Source organism: Hyperolius riggenbachi, chromosome 11 (assembly GCF_040937935.1).
Source record: "Hyperolius riggenbachi isolate aHypRig1 chromosome 11, aHypRig1.pri, whole genome shotgun sequence".
Classification (NCBI taxonomy): Eukaryota; Metazoa; Chordata; class Amphibia; order Anura; family Hyperoliidae; genus Hyperolius; species Hyperolius riggenbachi.
In genome coordinates, this window is record NC_090656.1 from 58017825 (window position 1) to 58037377 (window position 19553).

The 19553-nt window shown below is 44.2% G+C and overlaps 1 protein-coding gene across 3 annotated transcripts in view; it reads left to right on the forward strand.

Annotated features, from left to right (window-relative positions):
- The window catches only part of CA5A (carbonic anhydrase 5A), a 91314-nt gene extending 73957 nt beyond the window's left edge, over positions 1-17357 (forward strand). For all 3 annotated transcript variants that reach the window (XM_068260654.1, XM_068260653.1, XM_068260655.1), the window contains exons 3-7: positions 8797-8915; positions 9015-9110; positions 10431-10493; positions 14520-14675; positions 15840-17357. In XM_068260654.1, the coding sequence (XP_068116755.1) occupies positions 8797-8915; positions 9015-9110; positions 10431-10493; positions 14520-14675; positions 15840-16019 (614 nt within the window). In that variant the 3' untranslated portion in view covers positions 16020-17357. The remainder of the gene's footprint in view (positions 1-8796; positions 8916-9014; positions 9111-10430; positions 10494-14519; positions 14676-15839) is intronic.
- The last annotated feature ends 2196 nt before the right edge of the window (positions 17358-19553 follow it).

Sequence of the window (19553 nt, forward strand, 5' to 3'; positions counted from 1 at the left end):
CGCAATCCAAAAAATGCCTCACCCCGGCATTTTTCGTTTCTGCAAAACGCCTCCTGCTCTGGTGTGAACCACCCCATTGAGATACATTGACCAAGCGGATCCGCAGCCGCAAGCGGCTGCAGAAACGCTAAAAAAGCCGCTCGGTGTGCACCAGCCCTTAAACAGACAAACAGTGAGAGACTGCTTGAGATAAGATTTTACTGCAGAAAAACATTTTTTTACAATTCATTAGCTCATAATTTTTTTTATTTTTTTTTTCCGCTTCAGGTTTTCTTTCAGCTGTGTATTTGGGTAGCAGCTCCGTTCTCCCATCTGCATGTATGCTTAGGAGCAGATACAGTACATCCCTCTATCGTCTAGCAGCTACCGTGTAGGATGGGCATAGTACTGCAGGAGGGCCAGAGATCGTGCTTGGTCTCCCAGCAACTCCAATATGCTTCTTTGTTGAATAAGGTCAGCCTATATTCCAGAACAGAAGTTTGCCTTCTTAAGGAGAACCTGTAACAAAAAAAAAAGTTCCCCTGAGGGTCCCAATGAGGCTTCCCACTCCCCTGTAGCTGCAGGCAATCCAGCGCTGGCTCCCCCGAAGCGACCCGCAATCCTCCTTCGAAAAGCCTGATAAGCGCTGTTTTATTTACCTTTCCTGGCTCCAGTTGTTTCGGCTCTCCGCACGGAGATAGGCGAAAATAGCCGATCTCTGTCGGGTCCGCTGTACTGCGCAGGCACAGGAGACTTGCGCCTGCGCAGTAAAGCGGCCTGACAACGATCGGTTATTTCCACCTATCTCCGAGGCGGAGAGCTGATTCTGCGCTGGAGCCGGGAAGGTAAATATTTACATCCCTGATGTTCGGGGAGCTTTATCTCCGCCGCCATGGTACCAAAGAGGACGGAGGAATCCTCAATAGGATCCAGAGGCTTCTCCCACCCTAGGTGAGTACCCCCCTGGGGAGGTTTTTCTCATTACAGGTTTTCTTTAAAACAGAAGGTATTTGAGATTTATTCAGGTTGGAGTGAGCGCTGAGGCGTCCCTTAATGCATCACTGCTGAATATGCATATCCTCTTTTTTTTGTTGTCCCTGAAAAACTAAACACACCTGGAATGCAATGATAACTCAGCTTGCTAATTGTACAGCGCCACAATAATACAATTCTACAATTAAGAAGCTGACACATCATCATTGCATTCCAGCAGTTCTGAAGGTGTATTTAGCTTTGAGGGACAACAAAGGTAGGATTTGCATATTCAGCAGTGCTGCATTGTGGGAGACCTCATATACAGGTCCTTCTCAAAAAAAAAATAGCATATTGTGATAAAGTTCATTATTTTCTGTAATTTACTGATAAACATTAGACTTTCATATATTTTAGATTTATTACACACAACTGAAGTAGTTCAAGCCTTTATTGTTTTAATATTGATGATTTTGGCATACAGCTTATGAAAACCCAAATCTCAAAAAATTAGCATATCATGAAAAGGTTCTCTAAACGAGCTATTAACCTAATCATCTGAATCAACAAATTAACTCTAAACACCTCCAAAAGATTCCTGAGGCTTTTAAAAACTCCCAGCCTGGTTCATTACTCAAAACTGCAATCATGTGTAAGACTGCCGACCTGACTGCTGTCCAGAAGGCCATCATTGACACCCTCAAGCAAGAGGGTAAGACACAGAAAGAAATTTCTGAATGAATAGGCTGTTCCCAGAGTGCTGTATCAAGGCACCTCAGTAGGAAGTCTGTGGGAAGGAAAAATGTGGCAGAAAACGCTGCACAACGAGAAGAGGTGACCGGACCCTGAGGAAGATTGTGGAGAAGGACCGATTCCAGACCTTGGGGGACCTGCAGAAGCAGTGGACTGAGTCTGGAGTAGAAACATCCAGAGGCGTGTGCAGGAAATGGGCTACAGGAGCCGCATTCCCCAGGTCAAGCCACTTTTGAACCAGAAACAGCGGCAGAAGCGCCTGACCTGGGCTACAGAGAAGCAGCACTGGACTGTTGCTCAGTGGTCCAAAGTACTTTCGGATAAAAGCAACTTTTGCATGTCATTCGGAAATCAAGGTGCCAGAGTCTGGAGGAAGACTGGGGAGAGGGAAATGCCAAAATGCCTGAAGTCCAGTGTCAAGTACCCACGGTCAGTGATGGTCTGGGGTGCCATGTCAGCTGCTGGTGTTGGTCTACTGTGTTTTATCAAGGGCAGCTAGCTATCAGGAGATTTTGGAGCACTTCATGCTTCCATCTGCTGAAAAGTTTTATGGAGATGAAGATTTCATTTTTCAGCAGGACCTGGCACCTGCTCACTATTAATGTGCTCAATTAGCCTGCCAACTCTCCTGACCTGAACCCCATAGAGAATCTGTGAGATATTGTGAAGGGAAGGTTGAGAGACGCAAGACCTAACACTCTGGATGAGCTTAAGGCCGCTATCGAAGCATCCTGGGCCTCCATAACACCTGAGCAGTGCCATAGGCTGATTGCCTCCATGCCACTCCGCATTGAAGCCGTCATTTCTGCAAAAGGATTCCCGACCAAGTATTGAGTGCATAACTGAACATAATTTATTTGAAGGTTGACTTTTTTTTGTTTTAAAAACATTTGTTTTAAAAACACTTTTCTTTTATTGGACGGATGAAATATGCTAATTTTTTGAGATAGGAATTTTGGGTTTTCATGAGCTGTATACCAAAATCATCAATATTAACCACTTTGTCCTCCTTGATGTATAAAAAACGTCAAGGAGGACATGCGCGCTCCCGCGGCCGATCGTGCACGCGCACTCCTGGCCGCGGATTCGGTAGCTCAGGAATCAATGTATCGGGCTATGGAGCCCGATCACTGATTCCTCTCCCCCGCTGAAAAAGCGACAGCTTCTCTTGGAAGCTACGCTTTTTCTGAAGCTATGTCCCTCTAAGTGTACATTGTACGCTTAGAGTGACGTCATGTAAACAAACTCAAGATTGCCATCTTGTGGCCAAAAAGTAAAACTACAAGTAAAAGTAAAAAAACATTACAATACACAAATATTTCCCCAAATAAAACACTTTTATATGCCCCCCTCCCAAAAATGCCCACATAAAATGTTTAATAAAAAAAAAAAAAATACTATTAAAAAAAAACAAACACATAAATATTTACCTAAGGGTCTAAACTTTTTAAATATCTATGTAAAGATGAAATATTTCTCTCTATTTTTTTTTTTATTTTTTTTTTTATAAGCTTGTAAATAGTGATGGATGCAAAACGGAAAAAATGCTCTTTTTTATATCCAAATAAAATATTGTCGCGATACATTGTGATAGGGACATAATTTAAACGGTGAAATAACCGTGACAAATGGGCAATTACAATACGTGGGTTTTAATTATGGAGGCATGTATTATTTTAAAACTATAATGGCCGAAATCTGTCAAATAATGAATTTTTTCATTTTTTTTTCTTATTCTTACTGTTAAAATGCATTTACAGTAAGGTAGCTCTTAGCAAAATGTACCCCCCAAAGAAAGCCTAATTGGTGGCGGAAAAAACAAGATATAGATCAGTTCATTGTGATAAGTAGTGATAAAGTTATAGGCTAATGAATGGGAGGTGAACATTGCTCGGATGCATAAAGTGAAAACGACTGAGAGCTTAAGTGGTTAAAACAATAAAAGGCTTGAACTACTTCAGTTGTGTGTAATGAATCTAAAATATATGAAAGTCTAATGTTTATCAGTATATTACAGAAAATAATGAACTTTATCACAATATGCTAATTTTTTGAGACGGATCTGTACTCAATCCAACCTGAATAATCACAAACCCCTTCTGTATTAAGAAGGGAGACTTCTGTTTTGCATAGCATTTTAGTAAGGCTAGGTCCACACTAGACACAGTTGCAGGACGGACCCTGCAGTCCGGATCAGGGGAAGTACCCACCGTACTGCAAACTGATGAAAGTGCATCAGTTTTGCATCAGTTTCCGTTCAGGTTTTTCCCTGACAGAAAACGTCTCCATCATTAGGAAGGAGTGGGAGGATTTTTTTGGGCCAATCATAAAGCTCAGGCTATCCGTTTTAACATCCGTTTTTTGCCAGTGGAGCTGCGTTTTCTCATTGCTTTCACTACCCCCTGCGTGTATCCGTGGTCCTGATCCGTTGCGTGAAAATGCAGCAGATCCGGACCTGCCGTTCAGGTTTTGAAAACGGATCCCCGCAAACGCAGACGGATCCGTTTTTTACTTGGGTGAGGCTGGCTGCTATTTTCAACATTAGTATCCGGGACTCCGTTTTTCATCAGGTTTGAAAAACGCAGCCACAGATACGTTTCCGGACCTAGTATGGACCAGCTCTTAGAGGGCTTCTTGGTCTCTTTTATCCCCTTACACACTCCTAGGAGGTCTGGTTCACCATGAGCTTGCTGGGTAATCTGTAACTCTATATTCCAGGTGAGACTTAAGCTGGCCGTACACTGGGCCGATTTGCCGCCGTTTCAACAGCAGATTCGATCACTGGGATCAAATCTGCTGCCAATCGTTCGCGCTAAACGCACCCGCCGATCCGATTTCCTCCCGAAATCGGATCGGTCCGTCGATCGCGCCGTGCGGGAAATTACTGTCGATCGCCCGCGGGTAGGGAGCGCGTCGCTAGCGGCGGCCGATCCGATACAGGTATACATTACCTGACGCTGGCTCCCGGGCATCTTCTCCGCGCTGAACCGCTCTGTTCCTGCTTCCATCCCAGCGTACATTAACTTCCTATGTCACTCCACAGACCAGGAAGTTCATATCGAGGGCGCTCTATTTGAACTTCCTGGTCCAGGATGCTAGGATGCGTGCAGCGCGGAGAAGAGGACCCGGAGCCAGCTTCAGGTAATGTATACAGGGGTTGGGGGGGGGGATGGGGGGACAGGCGGCAGGAGCAGCTCAACAGATTGTGATCGGTTTCAGGCTGAAATCGATTCACAATCTGTTTGCAGTAAAGGCAGCCATACGATCCCTCTCTGATCAGATTCGATCAGATAGGGATCTGTCAGTTGGTCGGTCTAATGGCAAATCGACCAGTGTATGGCTACCTTTATACTTGAGCATACTGGGCCTTCTTTTCACCATTAACCCACTGGAGGTCCTTTTCCATTACCCTGTGTTTTGTGATCTGATTCAGAATCATATGGATTGTACAGTTTAAACTAATGAAAACAGGTGCCGTTTGCTCCTCAGTGAGATCGTCATCCTGACTATTTTTGGATGAGTCTTTTATACTTTGTAAAGAAGCCGTAGAAAACAATGGGCAGCTGTGCATATACCTTAAAGGGAACCTGAAGCGAGTAACCTTTATTTAAAATAAACACATGATGTAGCTGCAAATGCATATTCCATACTTACCTCACTGTCAGTTCCTCTCAGAAGCTCACCATTTTCTTCTTACAGTGATCCCTTCCAGTTCTGACAATGTTTTGTCAGAACTGAAATATACCAGTTGCTGTCAGTTATATATCAGCAGCTGTCAGTTACAGCTGAATGTGCAAGGTAATGTCCATGTTTCCCTATGGCTCAAGTCTGTGATTTTACAGTTTAACAGTATGCTGACCAGGAAGCTGATATGGGGTAATGGCCATTTTAAAAATGGAGGACTGAGAATTCCATTGATCACAGTGGACAAATGGGACACAGGAGAGGAGAAAGAGATTGAGGAGTAGACTACACAGGAGGTATGACCTGCGCATGGTTATTTTGACTTTTTATTTTCAGTTCAGGTTCTCTTTAAAGGGTGTCTGAAGCCTAAATGACAACAGATACTCGCTCACCTAAGGAGAGGGAAGGTTCTGGGTCTTATAGAGCCTCCCTGCTCTTCTCCACGTCCCGCCATTCCTGCGCTGGCTCCCACACTAGCAATCTCCGACCATTGGTCGGAGACTGCTCTCTTCAGCTATGGGTGGGCTTCACGTTTGCGCAGTGAGGAGCCGCCCATTTTCCGGGCTCCCGCAGCGGGAGATTTGAATAGAGGAGCCTGTGGCGTATCAAGAGGATGAGTAGAGGAACGGGAAGGCTCTACAGGACCCAGAGCCTTCCCTCTCCTTGGGTATGTATCTGTTTTTTCTGTTTATTAAGGCTTCAGATTTACTTTAAGGGCAAGTTTCCAAAGATGCACGCCGGTACTTGAAGTGATGCAAGCTTGCATCCAGAGCGAGATTCGGGTGTGTGCTACAGAAATCTGTCCCGTATGGCAACACAGTGCGATTTGGATAGCCAACAACTGAAAGCATAGGCAGCTTTTCCCTGCCTGACTCGCCAGCGGGAAACACTGCTGATTCAGTGAAGATTCGGGCCGCATTCTGCCCTAGTGGAAACTGGCCCTAATGCCACACCATACAATTTTCCGTCAGATAAGACGTATCGAATGGATTATTTTTAACAGGTCTGATATGATGTCCAACGTTTTTTTTCTGATCGATTTTGTATAGAAGTGATCGGAAATCAGATTGATTGGACCTGTCGGAAATAATTGATTCAACCTGCCCATCTGATGAGAAATTGCATGGCGTGTACCAGGCATAATGCTAGGTACACACGATGCGGTTTTTCAGTCGATTTTCCGTTTGATCGATTTTCAAATCGATTTCCTGCTCGTTTCTCTTATCTTATCTATTTACATTCCTTTCTATGAGAAATCGACCAGAAAAACGATCAAAAATAATATTGGACATGACGGAAATTATCTATCGAAACATCTATCTAACACCAAATTGTATGGTGTGTACCTAGCATAACTCCACTGCATTCTTTGTATAATCAGTTCCCTGTAGTGAATGAACAAACTCAGTGACATGGCTGCTAATCTTTTACCTCTGATAAGACTCTTCCTACAGCGGGCGGTGTCAATGCGCTTCATATCACCAGTATGTAATCTGTGCTGGCTGTTGTGTAATCTGCTGGCTGAGTCTCTCCTCTTGACACCATTTATGCTGATAAACAAATGCTATCGGTGTGCCGCGTGGACTTCTCCAGGCAAACCGCTCTATACACAACTGCAATATGTACATGTGTGCTCTGCTTCACCTGCTGTCTACCTTGTACTGTGTGCCACCTGCTAGTTTGTTTGATATTGTTTTCCAAACAGAAGAAAGTGCTAAGTGAGAAGGATATAGAGGCTGCCATATTTATTTCCTTCTAAACCATACCAGTTGCCTGGCAGTCCTTCTGATTTTCTCTGGCTACAGTAGTTTCTGAATCACACACCTGAAACAAGTATGCAGCAAATCCAGTCACACTTCAGTCAGAGAGTCCATGGGTGGAATATCATATTTTGTCATGGCTTCAATCATGTAGTCATAAGCCCTCATGATCATATGTTCTTTCAGATGCTTGTTGGCTATGGGGGTTTGAGTAATTTCTGATTTATATCACTGCTGTGGGTCTCTCCTCACTTTTTTATTATGCACAACACGTTCTTTTGAAGGCTATTTGATTAAAAGATACCCGAGGTGACATGTGACATGAGATAGACATGTATGTACATTGCCTAGCACACAAATAACTATGCTGTGTTCCCTTTTTTTCTTTCTCTGCCTGTAAGAGTTAAACATCAGGTATGTAAGTGGCAGTTCCTGACTGAGTCAGGACTGGGTAAAGGTGCATACACACGCACTACAAAAGGAAACGACGGGTCCGCCGGACCCTCCCCGCTGGGCGGTCTTTGGCCGACAGTATGCGCGTGTCTACTCGCTGTCTGCAGACTGATAAGGCTGTTTCTGAACGATCCGCTCAGCGGATCGTTCAGAAACAGCCTTATCAGTCCGCTGACAGCGCGTACACACGCACTATTGTCGCCTGAACGTCCGCCCAGCGGGAGAGTCCGGCGGACCCGTCGTTGCCGGCGGTAGTGCGTGTGTATGCACCTTAAGACTACAGCTTGACCCTCACTGATAAGAAATTCCAACTATAAAACACTTTTGTAGCAGAAAATGGCTTCTGAGAGCAGGAAAGAGATAAAGGATCCGCACAAACAATATAACAGTAAAACCTTAAAAAGTAGATTTAAATATCCAATAAAACTGTGTAATATCTTAAAAAGTAACTTTTAGGCGAAGGAGGATAGATACAATTGTTTGTTTAATTCGTTTATTTTCACCTCGGGTGTCCTTTTAACCTAGTTGTCTGACCCTTTGGTTATTTCTGATTGTTTTCTTTTATTCTTTATTTTAAAGAGAAACTCTGACCAAGAATTGAACTTTATCCCAATCAGTAGCTGAGACCCCCTTTTACATGAGAAATATATTCCTTTTCACAAACAGAGCATCAGGGGGCGCTGTATGACTGATATTGTGGTGAAACCCCTCCCACAAGAAACAAGAAAAGTACGTGCTATTGGCAGTTTCTGGTCTGGGAAGCTTGCTGCATTGTGGGAAATAGCTGTTTACACCTGCTTCCAACTGCCAATAAACCATGCAGCAGCTACATCACCTGCCAACAGTAAAAATGTTCACTGGAGTTCCTCTTTAAGCTCTCTCTTATGCACTCATTAGCCTTTGCAAGTTATTTAGTGTTTTTAGTATGCATGTGTACTCTGATAAGACCATTGGACCAAGACTTCAGTCAGAACACCTGTTCAGGGTCTATGGCTAAAAGAATTAGAGCCAGAGGAGAGGCAGGACTGCCAGGCAATCTGCATTGTTTAAAGAGAAATAATTATCGCAGCCTCCATATCCCTCTCACTTCAGACGTACTTTAAGAAAACAATACTGTAGTTTTAAATGTTGGGGGTGGAGGAGGGCTGACGTATGGCTTTGGATGCTTTGAGTTACTCTGATATTCTTTTTTTAGTGGTATTCGGAGGCCCTCTGGAGAACCCTTACAGATTAAAACAGTTCCACTTCCACTGGGGGGTGAACAATGATTGGGGCGCTGAACACACAGTGGACAGCAAGGTTTTCCCGGCAGAGGTCAGTCTACCTCTACATTTGTTATAACAGCACTTTGTCCAACTTCATTCTCAGAAATCTCAAATTAATTCTGTATATCTAATCTTGGCAATTTTTCAGCTGCACCTCGTCCACTGGAACTGTACCAAGTACCGAACCTTCGAGGAGGCCATCATGGAAGATAATGGATTGGCAGTTATTGGAGTGTTTTTGAAGGTAATGGCCATCATATCTTCATTAAAGCAGTATTAAGGTGGCCATACATCAGACGACTTGACGGCCGATCAAAAATCAGTGCCACCAAGTGCTTGCCTGACTGACAAAGTGACCAATTTCGGGACGGAAGTTGGTCACATTGTCGATCACGCAAGATGTCGGACCGCAGTTGTTTGGTCGGGTGTGCGGTGGTACGGCGGCCAATTTTGGAACGAGCAACGAAACAACGAAACCCTCGCCGTTGCCGCCGCAATGTATAAATGCGCCCAGTGTGTGCGTTTATACATTACCTGTCTGGAGTCAGCCGCCACACGGTGAAAGTCCATCTTGCCGGGCAGCCGCATACACGCTAGCGGCGCATAGCGTCTGATGTCAGAAGCTATGCGCCGATAGCGTGTATGTGGCTGCTCGACAAGATGGACTGTCACCAGGCGGAGGCTGCTACCAGGCAGGTAATGTATAAATGCACACAGTGGGGAGGCACATTTATAGATTAAGGGGCTGCAGCGGGGCAGACGCGGCAGGCTCAGCCAATTCTCTGAAAATGTTATGCTGAAATCGGACAGAAATCAGCCTGTAGTATATGGGCAGCTTCAACCAAGAGACACATATTTATCTCCGATTAGAGATAAATTTGTTCCTGTCGAATCCGCCCATAATTGTCCGGTCTATGGTCACCTTTAGGCTCCTTATATACTATGTCCGATGCGTTACAAAATATTTGCATCACACAGCGGGTACCCTGATATAGGAGCAAGAAGTTACTATTTATTGACTAACTAACTAAGCTTTCGGCTATGAAGCTGAATGCTTACTTTTTAGTTATCTTAGCCAATAAATGGTATCATCCCGATTCAAATCTTCTTGCTTTTACTGATGGCTAACCCGGTACAACACTCTACTCCTTCTATAGGAGCAGTGCATTGAAGACACGCCTCCTTGGCCCTTATTGAAAGTGACATATTCGGTGTGCTGATGTCCACGGTTGGCGACACACTACCTTCCACTGTGACCACACTATGAGGTTGATTCATTACCTGTAATGCAGGCAAACAGCACACGTACACTGCTTTTACTTGAGCTAATAAATCAGCGTGACTTGCTAACATCTGCGGCTGCTACTGCATAGCCATACCTCAATACCGCCGGCCATTGCTAGGTAACCTATTCTATGCTGCCACTAGCGCACGTAGCGTGCATGGAGATGTCAGGAAGTCACATGTAACAGCAGTTTACTCGCACGGTTTGCCTGTGTTACAGGTAATGAGTCTTCCCCTATGTCCCCCTCCTCTTACGTGAAGTTATGCTTTGTTTCTCCAGGTCGGCCGACACCATGAAAAATTACAGAAACTGGTGGATATTTTGCCATCTGTCAGATATAAGGTAAATCGACATATTTATGTGATGGTTTTTGTAGCTGTATCATTCAGATTTGGCCACAAGAGGGCCTACCAAGCTGTGTTTTTCAGTTTTGGTTAGGAACCAGTCAGACGAACGCTTTTTATAAGTCGAAAGCTCACTGTTTATCCATCTCTAAGTTAGCCAATAAATGGTATCATCCTGATTCAAAACTTCTTGAGTCTACCACCAAGAATGTGTATTTGTATCCACACTTGTTCTTTGAAGCTGTCAGCGGGACCAGTAAAAAAAAAGGGCGCATATGGCTAATGAACAAAAAGGGCGCCGCCATAGACTGCAATGCAAAATATCGGCTATTGGGCGCCCGACAGGAAAAAAGGGTGCCTGAGAAATAGCGGTTGCAGGTATCGTGTTAACAAAAGTTTTTTTCGTTTACAGAATAAGGTTTATTAAAAATATCGTTTACAAGTTCGTTTTAACTTTGTGGTTTACTTATTTTTTTCGTTTTGAAATTTTGCTTATAGGAGCTTTTACTTATTTTTCCGTTTTTTAAATTTCGCTTTTATTTATATTGTGTTTGTGCAGTGGGGATGGTTAGGTTTAGGCACGACCAGGGGGATGGTTAGGGTTTAGGCACGACCAGGGGGATGGTTAGGGTTTAGGCACGACCAGGGGGATTGTTAGGGTTAGGGACCACCAGGAGGGTGGTTAGGGTTAGGGACCACCAGGGGGGTGGTTAGGGTCAGGGACCACCAGGGGGGTGGTTAGGGTCAGGGACCACCAGGGGGGTGGTTAGGGTCAGGGACCACCAGGGGGGTGGTTAGGGTCAGGGACCACCAGGGGGGTGGTTAGGGTCAGGGACCACCAGGGGGGTGGTTAGGGTTAGGCACCACCAGGGGGTGGTTAGGGTTAGGCACCACCAGGGGGGTGGTTAGGGTTAGGCACCACCAGGGGGGTCTAGGGGTTAGGAATAGGTACAGGGAGGGTTCTGTGTGAGAGTAGGATGGGTATAGTTATAGTACAATATTTGTAATATATAAAATATTTATTAAATTATGTATATTTACACAAAGGGGGGGAGGTCTAGGGGTTAGGGATTGGGAGAGCCTACAGTTGGGTATAATTGCAGTAAAATACCTGTAAAATCTACCATTCTATTCCTATGCTTAATACAAGTGTAAATATCGTTTTTTGTAATAGACGCTATTTGATGTTTCATATCCGAATCAGTTTGTTGTTATAGGCGGTATTTTGCCTTTTCATTTCCATTTATTCAACCTATTTAGCACTATATTTTCGTTTATAAACTATAAACGAAAAATATTGTTTTACATTCAGGGCTGTGGAGTCGGAGTCGTGGAGTCGGGCAATTTTGGGTGCCTGGAGTCGGGAAAAAATGTACCGACTCCGACTCCTAATGAATTTGTAACTGTAATTAAAATAGAAAATATGATAAAATGTTCTATTTCTCAGATAATAGTCATTAAAAATAATGTATATATACAGTAATAGCTGTGCTTAGTCCACAAAAATGAAATAAACCAATCAAAATGAGTTACTTGTGCTGCTTCAATAAAGCAGTCCCCGTATTTTTAAAGTCAGATATACATATCTGATTGTGACTGTATATATGATGTGTACACAGGAATCTCTTATATATACGAAATAACATCTATGCTGTAAGAATAAAGCCTGATGTGTAGCCGTGTCACTAATAGAGATGGTCAACGAGATGGAAATAATTCTGCATTGATGCAGATTTATGCAAATGTATGCACTCCCTTTGCTGATGAAATCAAATAATTTGATATGTTATTAAAATTTGGTTTGGTGACTACAAATTAAAGGGTAACTGAGACGGATGAAAAGTAAAAGTTTTATACATACCTGGGGCTTCCTCCAGCCCCCTTCAGGCTAATCAGTCCCTCACTGTCCTCCACCACCCGGATCTTCTGCTATGAGTCCTGGTAATTCAGCCAGTCAGCGCTGTCCGGCCGCATGCCGCTCCCACAGCCAGGAACATTCTGCACCTGCGCAATAGTGCTGCACAGGTGTAGTATGCTCCTGGCGGCGGAGTGTGTGCATGCGCACTACGCCTGACTGGCTCAAGTACCTGGACTCATAGCAGAAGATGCAGGTGGTGGAGGAGGACAACGAGGGACTGATTATCCTGAAGGCGGCTGGAGGAAGCCCCAGGTATGTATAAAACTTTAATTTCATCTGTCTCAGGTTTACTTTGTTACACAGTAGTACTATACTCTACATATGCACTCCCCACAGAGCTGCAGGGAATCCACTGAGAATGCTCTGAGAATGCTGTGCACATTGAACACAGAGGTGTTGTCTGTCACCCATAAACCTGGTTCAGATTGAGCGTTGAAGAATGTGTAATAGAGGAAGAATCTCCTCATTCCCCTGCAGAGTACCTGCACATCATTCTTACATGTACCCACACTTACATTGCCTAGGGCCTGATAGATGTTCTTTGTTCCGGTTTGTACCTTTTACAAGTACTCTTACCAAGGACTAGTTTTAGTCTAAAGGGAATAAATATAGTAGTCTACATATCCTTCTCACTTCAGTTGTCTTGTAAAATTCCTAAGCGTTGGCAGTTAAGAGACAAATTTCATGTTACATACTTTTAATCAACAAAATTGTAATATGCAAATTAGAGGAGTCGAGTCGTGCAGTCGGAGTCAGCCCTGTTTACATTACAACTTATAATTTCGGCTATATCCCGCGCCCTTTTTTCCAGGCGCCCTTATTTGATACACGTGCTGTCAGCTGCTTCTTCCTATAAACAGATTATTGTGAACTCTTTGCTAAACAGTTTTTCCATTCTTCTGGTTAATTCGGACTTCATATTGATTAATCCTCTTATTTCACTTTTGAAAGAGCCCTAAGCTGTGGTAGCCCCAAAACTTTATCCAAGTGACCCTTACCTAGTAGTAGTACATCTGTTAGAAAACATAGGAAATTTGGACTATAATTTCCACTTTGAGGTACTTTTTTTTTTTTTTTTTTTTTTTTCTCTTAGGGTTACTGGCCTGTATTTTTATTAAAATGCTGTGATCAGGCCTCGCTGTTGTGGTATCCAGCCATCAGTGTGAGGTGCCACAGTCTGCCTGATGGGGGCAGTCTTGTCACTGGAGTCTGAATGTTGTAGAAAGTAAAGGATGAGAATTCTGCTGGTGTGGAATCTCCGTGCTGAAGATTCCCACTGGGTGCAATAATAGTATAGTCAAAATTCAGAAAAAAAATATATTCCTTGGTCTCTGTGATCCACAGGCAGTAGTTCCACACCCCACAGTGGTGCTGCATGTGCCAGACAATAGGAAATGGTTTTCTCAAACATGCAGATGTTACCTGGCCATTAACCTAGATTAGGACTATGGTAGGGATTAGATTGTGAGCTCCTCTGAGGAAAGTCAGTGACATTAGTAAGTGCTTTGTAAAGTGCTGCAGAAAAGGGTCAGTGCTATGTAAATGCATAATTACAATATGGTAGGGCATTACACTATGACTATGGTATGTATTAGATTGTAAACTCTTCTGAGAACAGTCAGTGACATGACTCTGTACTCTGTAAAGTGCTTCAAAAGATATCAGTGCTATATAAATACATAATAATAATACGGCAGGACATTAGACTATGACTATGGTAGGATTAGATTGTGAGCTCCTCAGTGAGATGACTATATACTATACTATGTAAATTGCTGCAGAAGACGTCCCTTCTATATAAATACATAATATTAATATGGCAGGACATTAGACTAGGGTAGGATTAGATTGTGATGTCTGAGGACAATCGCTGACATGACTATGTACAGTACTCTGTAAAGTGCTGCAGAAGATGTCAGTGCTATATAATACATAATAATAATATGGCAGGACATTAGACTGTGAGTAGGGTAGGATTAGAGTGTGAGCTCTTCTGAGGACAGTCAGTGACATTACTATATACTCTGTAAAGCCCTCTAGAAAATGCCCCTTCCATCTTAGCCGTTTTTGTAAATAATTCCTTGTCTTTGTTTATCTTTACATTAGGATGCTCTCACTGAATTTAATTATTTTGACCCCTCCTGCTTTTTGCCACCCTGCAACGATTACTGGACTTATTCTGGATCATTAACTACACCGCCACTGACCGAATCCGTAACCTGGATCATCATGAAGAGGCCCATTGAGGTTGACCACAGTCAGGTGAGACAGAAAAAACTTTGCTTAACCACTTGCCGACCGCACGCTTATACCGTGCGTCGGCAAAGTGGCAGCTGCAGGACCAGCGACACAGTACTGCGTCGCCAGCTGCAGGCTGATTAATTAGGAAGCAGCCGCTCGCGCGAGCGGCTGCTTCCTGTCAAATCACGGCGGGGGGCTCCGTGAATAGCCTGCGGGCCGCCGATGGCGGCTCGCAGGCTAAATGTAAACACAAGCGGAAATAATCCGCTTTGTTTACATTGTACGGCGCTGCTGCGCAGCAGCGCCGTAAGGCAGATCGGCGATCCCCGGCCAATCAGCGGCCGGGGATCGCCGCCATGTGACAGGGGACGTCCCGTCACTGGCTGCACAGGACGGATAGCGTCCGGTGCAGCCTCGATCGCCGGGGGGGCCAGGTAGGAGAGGGAGGAGGAGGATTTCGCCGCGGAGGGGGGCTTTGAGGTGCCCCCCCCCCCGCAACACCCAGGCAGGCAGGAGAGATCAGACCCCCCCTGCACATCATCCCCATAGGGGGGAAAAAAGGGGGGCAATCTGATCTCTCTGCCTGCACGCTGATCTGTGCTGGGGGCTGCACAGCCCACCCAGCACAGATCACTCAAAACAGCGCTGGTCCTTAAGGGGGGGTAAAGGGTGGGTCATCAAGTGGTTAAAGCACACCTGACTTGAGACAAAGCTGCCTATGGTAAGCACAGAGGTGTGTTCATGCTGGATTCACATACCTCTGTGTGTAGTCTGTCGTCCTCCTTATCCCTGTAGGTGACTAGTGTAGGAGTGTATGCAAGCAACTTTAGGGCCCTTTTCCACCATCCGCATTTTGTGATCAGATTCCATTAGTGCGATACGCTTGTAATGCATCCCCCCGATCGCACCTGCCATCCTGCTGCATTTTATTGTGTGATTTAGCTCCTATACTACATATAGGAACCCAGGAAAATCACATATGAACCGCAACACTATGCAATTTTTCCACAATTCAGCAATATTCAAAATATTTTCCCACTTTTTTTTTTTTTTTTTCCCTCCTGGCCCAAATGGCAAAAGCACTGCAATCGCACTGTACACCAGGGAGTAATTGCGGTAGTGGAAAACGGTGAAAAGGTAAACGTGAATGGCACTATCCCGCTAATGTTTGTTTTCTCTTTGCAGCTGGCTGTATTCCGTAGTCTTCTCTACACTGCTGTAGGGGAGGAGGAGAAAAACATGGTAGACAACTTCCGTCCTCTTCAGCCACTGATGAACCGCACAGTTCACTCCACCTTCCAACCCGCGCTGAAATTGTCCGATTTCAAGAAGGATGATGTGCATTCGCAGCAGCAATCTGCATAACCGCCTTACTGCCTGAGGCCAGGCTGGGAATATTCACAAGTCTGTATATCGCACAGACATCTGATGACAGCACTAGCCCCCCCCCGAAAGCGATAATTCCTAAGGGCTCATTCACACGTAATGCTTTGCTGTCGGTCATGATGCACGGCATATAGTGTGCGATTTTCATGGTAAGGTAAAAGTCCAAACACTTTCAAGTTACATCAGAACGCACACTGTACTGTAAATGTTAATTCGGCCGGTAGCATCCTAACGCGTGTGTTTTCTCATCAGGTTCATTTGTGTCCAGGCTACCAGCACCCACGCTATAATGCGGTGCGATACGCATTCCATGCATTCGTAATGCACAAAATTGCATGTGTTGTGTAGTGTGAATGAGCCCTTATACATCTCTGTAGGGGTATGAGTATGACCACACTAACCAGGACCATAGACTGGGGCCTTTTTCTCTAATACTATTGATATTGTCTTTGTTTACCACTACTTTTGTATTCATATTTGCTTTTTTTTTTGTGTGTGTGTGTGTTTGTTTTCTTTGTTTTATATTTCTGCACAAAAAAAAATGTAAGTGACCTTAATATATCACATTCTTAATCCAGTCTTGGTAAAGAAGCTATATCACGTCTTGAGAGTAATTTAGCCTTTCAGTCTGATTCTACCTGGTGTTTAGGGGCTGGTGAAAGTTAGTTGGCGCTGTTTTATCCATTGTCATTGGAGATTACAGCATTGGCCTGATTCATTAATCTAGAAACGTGCATAATGTGGATCAAAACAAGTTTGCCTATACTGGCGGTGCTAATTTTTTTAATAACATTTTTGTGGACCATGTCTTACTGGTGGGACTGTATGGCCACATTTTGTGGCCAGTAGAATGCCATATGTTGCCTAAACTATTGTCTTAGTTGAGAGGTCTTGAAAATACTGTTCATGTCATATTTTGGGACATTATTGTTATAAATAGAGTTCTTTATGTTTGGCTGTGCACATATAGTTCATATTTCCTATTACCGGTATTTGAATTGGGTGGTAAGGTTGCATAATATACTAGCTGACGACGCGGTGTTGCCCGGGTTTCTATTTGGTAAAGTTGTATAATTTTATAGATCCTTGGCAGCATTGGCTGCTCTCACTAGTGAAGCTTTGCTGAACACCTTTGAGTCTCGGGTTTTTAGCTGGACCTTTCATTTGAAAAACCCCATGTTTAGCTCCTCCTGTGCTGGCCACACCCCCTCCCAACCATACCACAGTCCTGTCCACTCATCTTGTGTTTGCCACAATCCCTCCTGACCATACCACAGTCCTGCCCAACTCCTCCTGTGCTCACCCCACCCCCTCCCCATGATACCACAATTCTCTCCAACTCCTGTTGTGTTTGCCATACCCCCTTCCTGCCACATCACCCTACCACAGTTTCGACCAACATCTCTTGTTCTCACTACTTCCCCTTCTGACCATACCACAGTCCTGCCCAACTCCTCCTGTGCTCACCACAACTCCTCTTGACCATACCACAGTGCTGTCCAACTCCTCCTGTGTTTGCCACACCCCCTCCCAACCATGCCACTTCACCACACCAGTTTCGACCAACATTTTTGCTTACTTCATCCCATCCTGACCATACCCTAGTTCTGTCCACCTCCTGTTCTTCCCACACTCCCTGTTAATGTAATCACATGGCCTCCTATACCAATACTAAGGCCAGGCAAATATCCAGGGGGTAGTAGGTAGGAACATAGTGGTGAGATTCTGAGCTGACTGTGGTGACTTTTAGTAGAACCCCTGAAGTAGTAAGGCTGCATATGTTCTAGAGAAGCAGTGAACTACTACAGAGTCCCTTTAAGTACAGCACAGCACTGGAGATATATGGGAGGCAGGAGTTTCAGAACATTTGCCTTATCAAGCGGTTTGCTCCATTCACTTATCTTGAATAGAGCTGCGTCCCTCTGTACTTCACTACAGAAAGTTGTGTGCACTGTGTGGCGCTACCTGTATTAATCGGGTCAGGTTGGACTGTCCAGAACCCCCCCCCCCCCCCCCCCCCACACACACTTTTTTTCTTTTGTCCCCCAAACCCCCCCTCCAACCCCCTCCCCCCCCCCCCCCCCCCCACAACACCCAACCTTTCCTCCACTAAAAACTACTCCTCATGCCTCGTCCTTTCCTATTCATCCCAGGACATAAACCCTTTCCAAATGACTATCCCTGACACCTAACCCTTATTATTCAATATTACCTCCCCTCATGCTGCCCCCTATGGACTACCACAATGCTGTAGCTTAACACCTGATATTAGCTATAACATGTATAACAACCAAGTTCCAGTGCACAAATGTTAGTGTGCGCCGAATAGGGGCTTCCTGTCACAATGGATCATTAAGCCTGTGGCTGCAGTGCCTGATTGAGGCCATGTTAAAGGGGGCTGTAACATCCAAAAATAGATAGTGCCCCAAAAATATACGTAAACCTCTTTTATTTTCTAAAATAGGTCCCTATATTTCCCTTATTTTTTTTATCTGGTCTTTTTGCTGTTGCCTAACTGCAGGAACTGTGCAGTGTCAGCGGGGATTGTGTGTGTTTTCTTTTTCCCTACCTACAGTAACAAGTTTATCTCAGCATGCAAATAACCAAAAGCTTCCTATTTTGGATTAGATAAAGACACTGTGACCAGAAGGTACTTGATTCCATCCCTCCCCCATTTGAAGAGTTTACACAGTGATGTAAGCCTGTTGTTGGTGATGTTTGCTGTGGGAGGGACAGTAAGCTGAGGCAGTAGGTAGGAAAAAACACTTAATTGGGTTTAAAAAAAAAAAGAAGAAAAGGACATAATTGATGTAATTTTTGGCATCACAGCGAAACAGTAAAGATGGAAACCATCAGAGATATTTTCTTTTTATCCTATCACATTTCTCCTAAATCTGATGGTGAGCACTAAAAAATAACATGACGGATAAGCTAAATAAGTAATTTCTTATTGTATGATATTTTTTTTCAATTAATATGGAATTTCATCCCACTTTAAAAGCCTTGCTTCACCGCACAGTCTGCGTATTTCTGAATTGTGTTACTGCTGTAACTGTGTGTCTGTCTGTTCTGTACTTTGTCTCTGTACAGATATAAGAAAGCAGAGTGGGGTGTGCAGGGGGGCCTGACTCCCCACATATCCTGTCTATTGCGGAGTTCTGTTGCTACTGTAACTCCTGTGGTTCTGTCCTGTAATCTTATTGTACATATAATGTAAAGCAGAGTGGTGCACATGGGGACCTGTCTGTCCACCACACAAGGTGGACACTTCCTGGCTGGACTTCAGATGACTTTATTAATTACCTGCAGAGTTTTATGTATACTATATATAGCATTATTTGTTTAGCATTCATTGTAAACTACATTTGTATAGCTGCTACAGATCCTCTCCCGTATGAAGAGGGTAGATCAGTCTCTTTTTTTATTGAACATAGTTAACCCTCTAATGTCCCCATTTCCTGCCTTGTCACATGTGACAGGTTTATGAAGTTTTGTGTGCCAGACTCGTCTGTA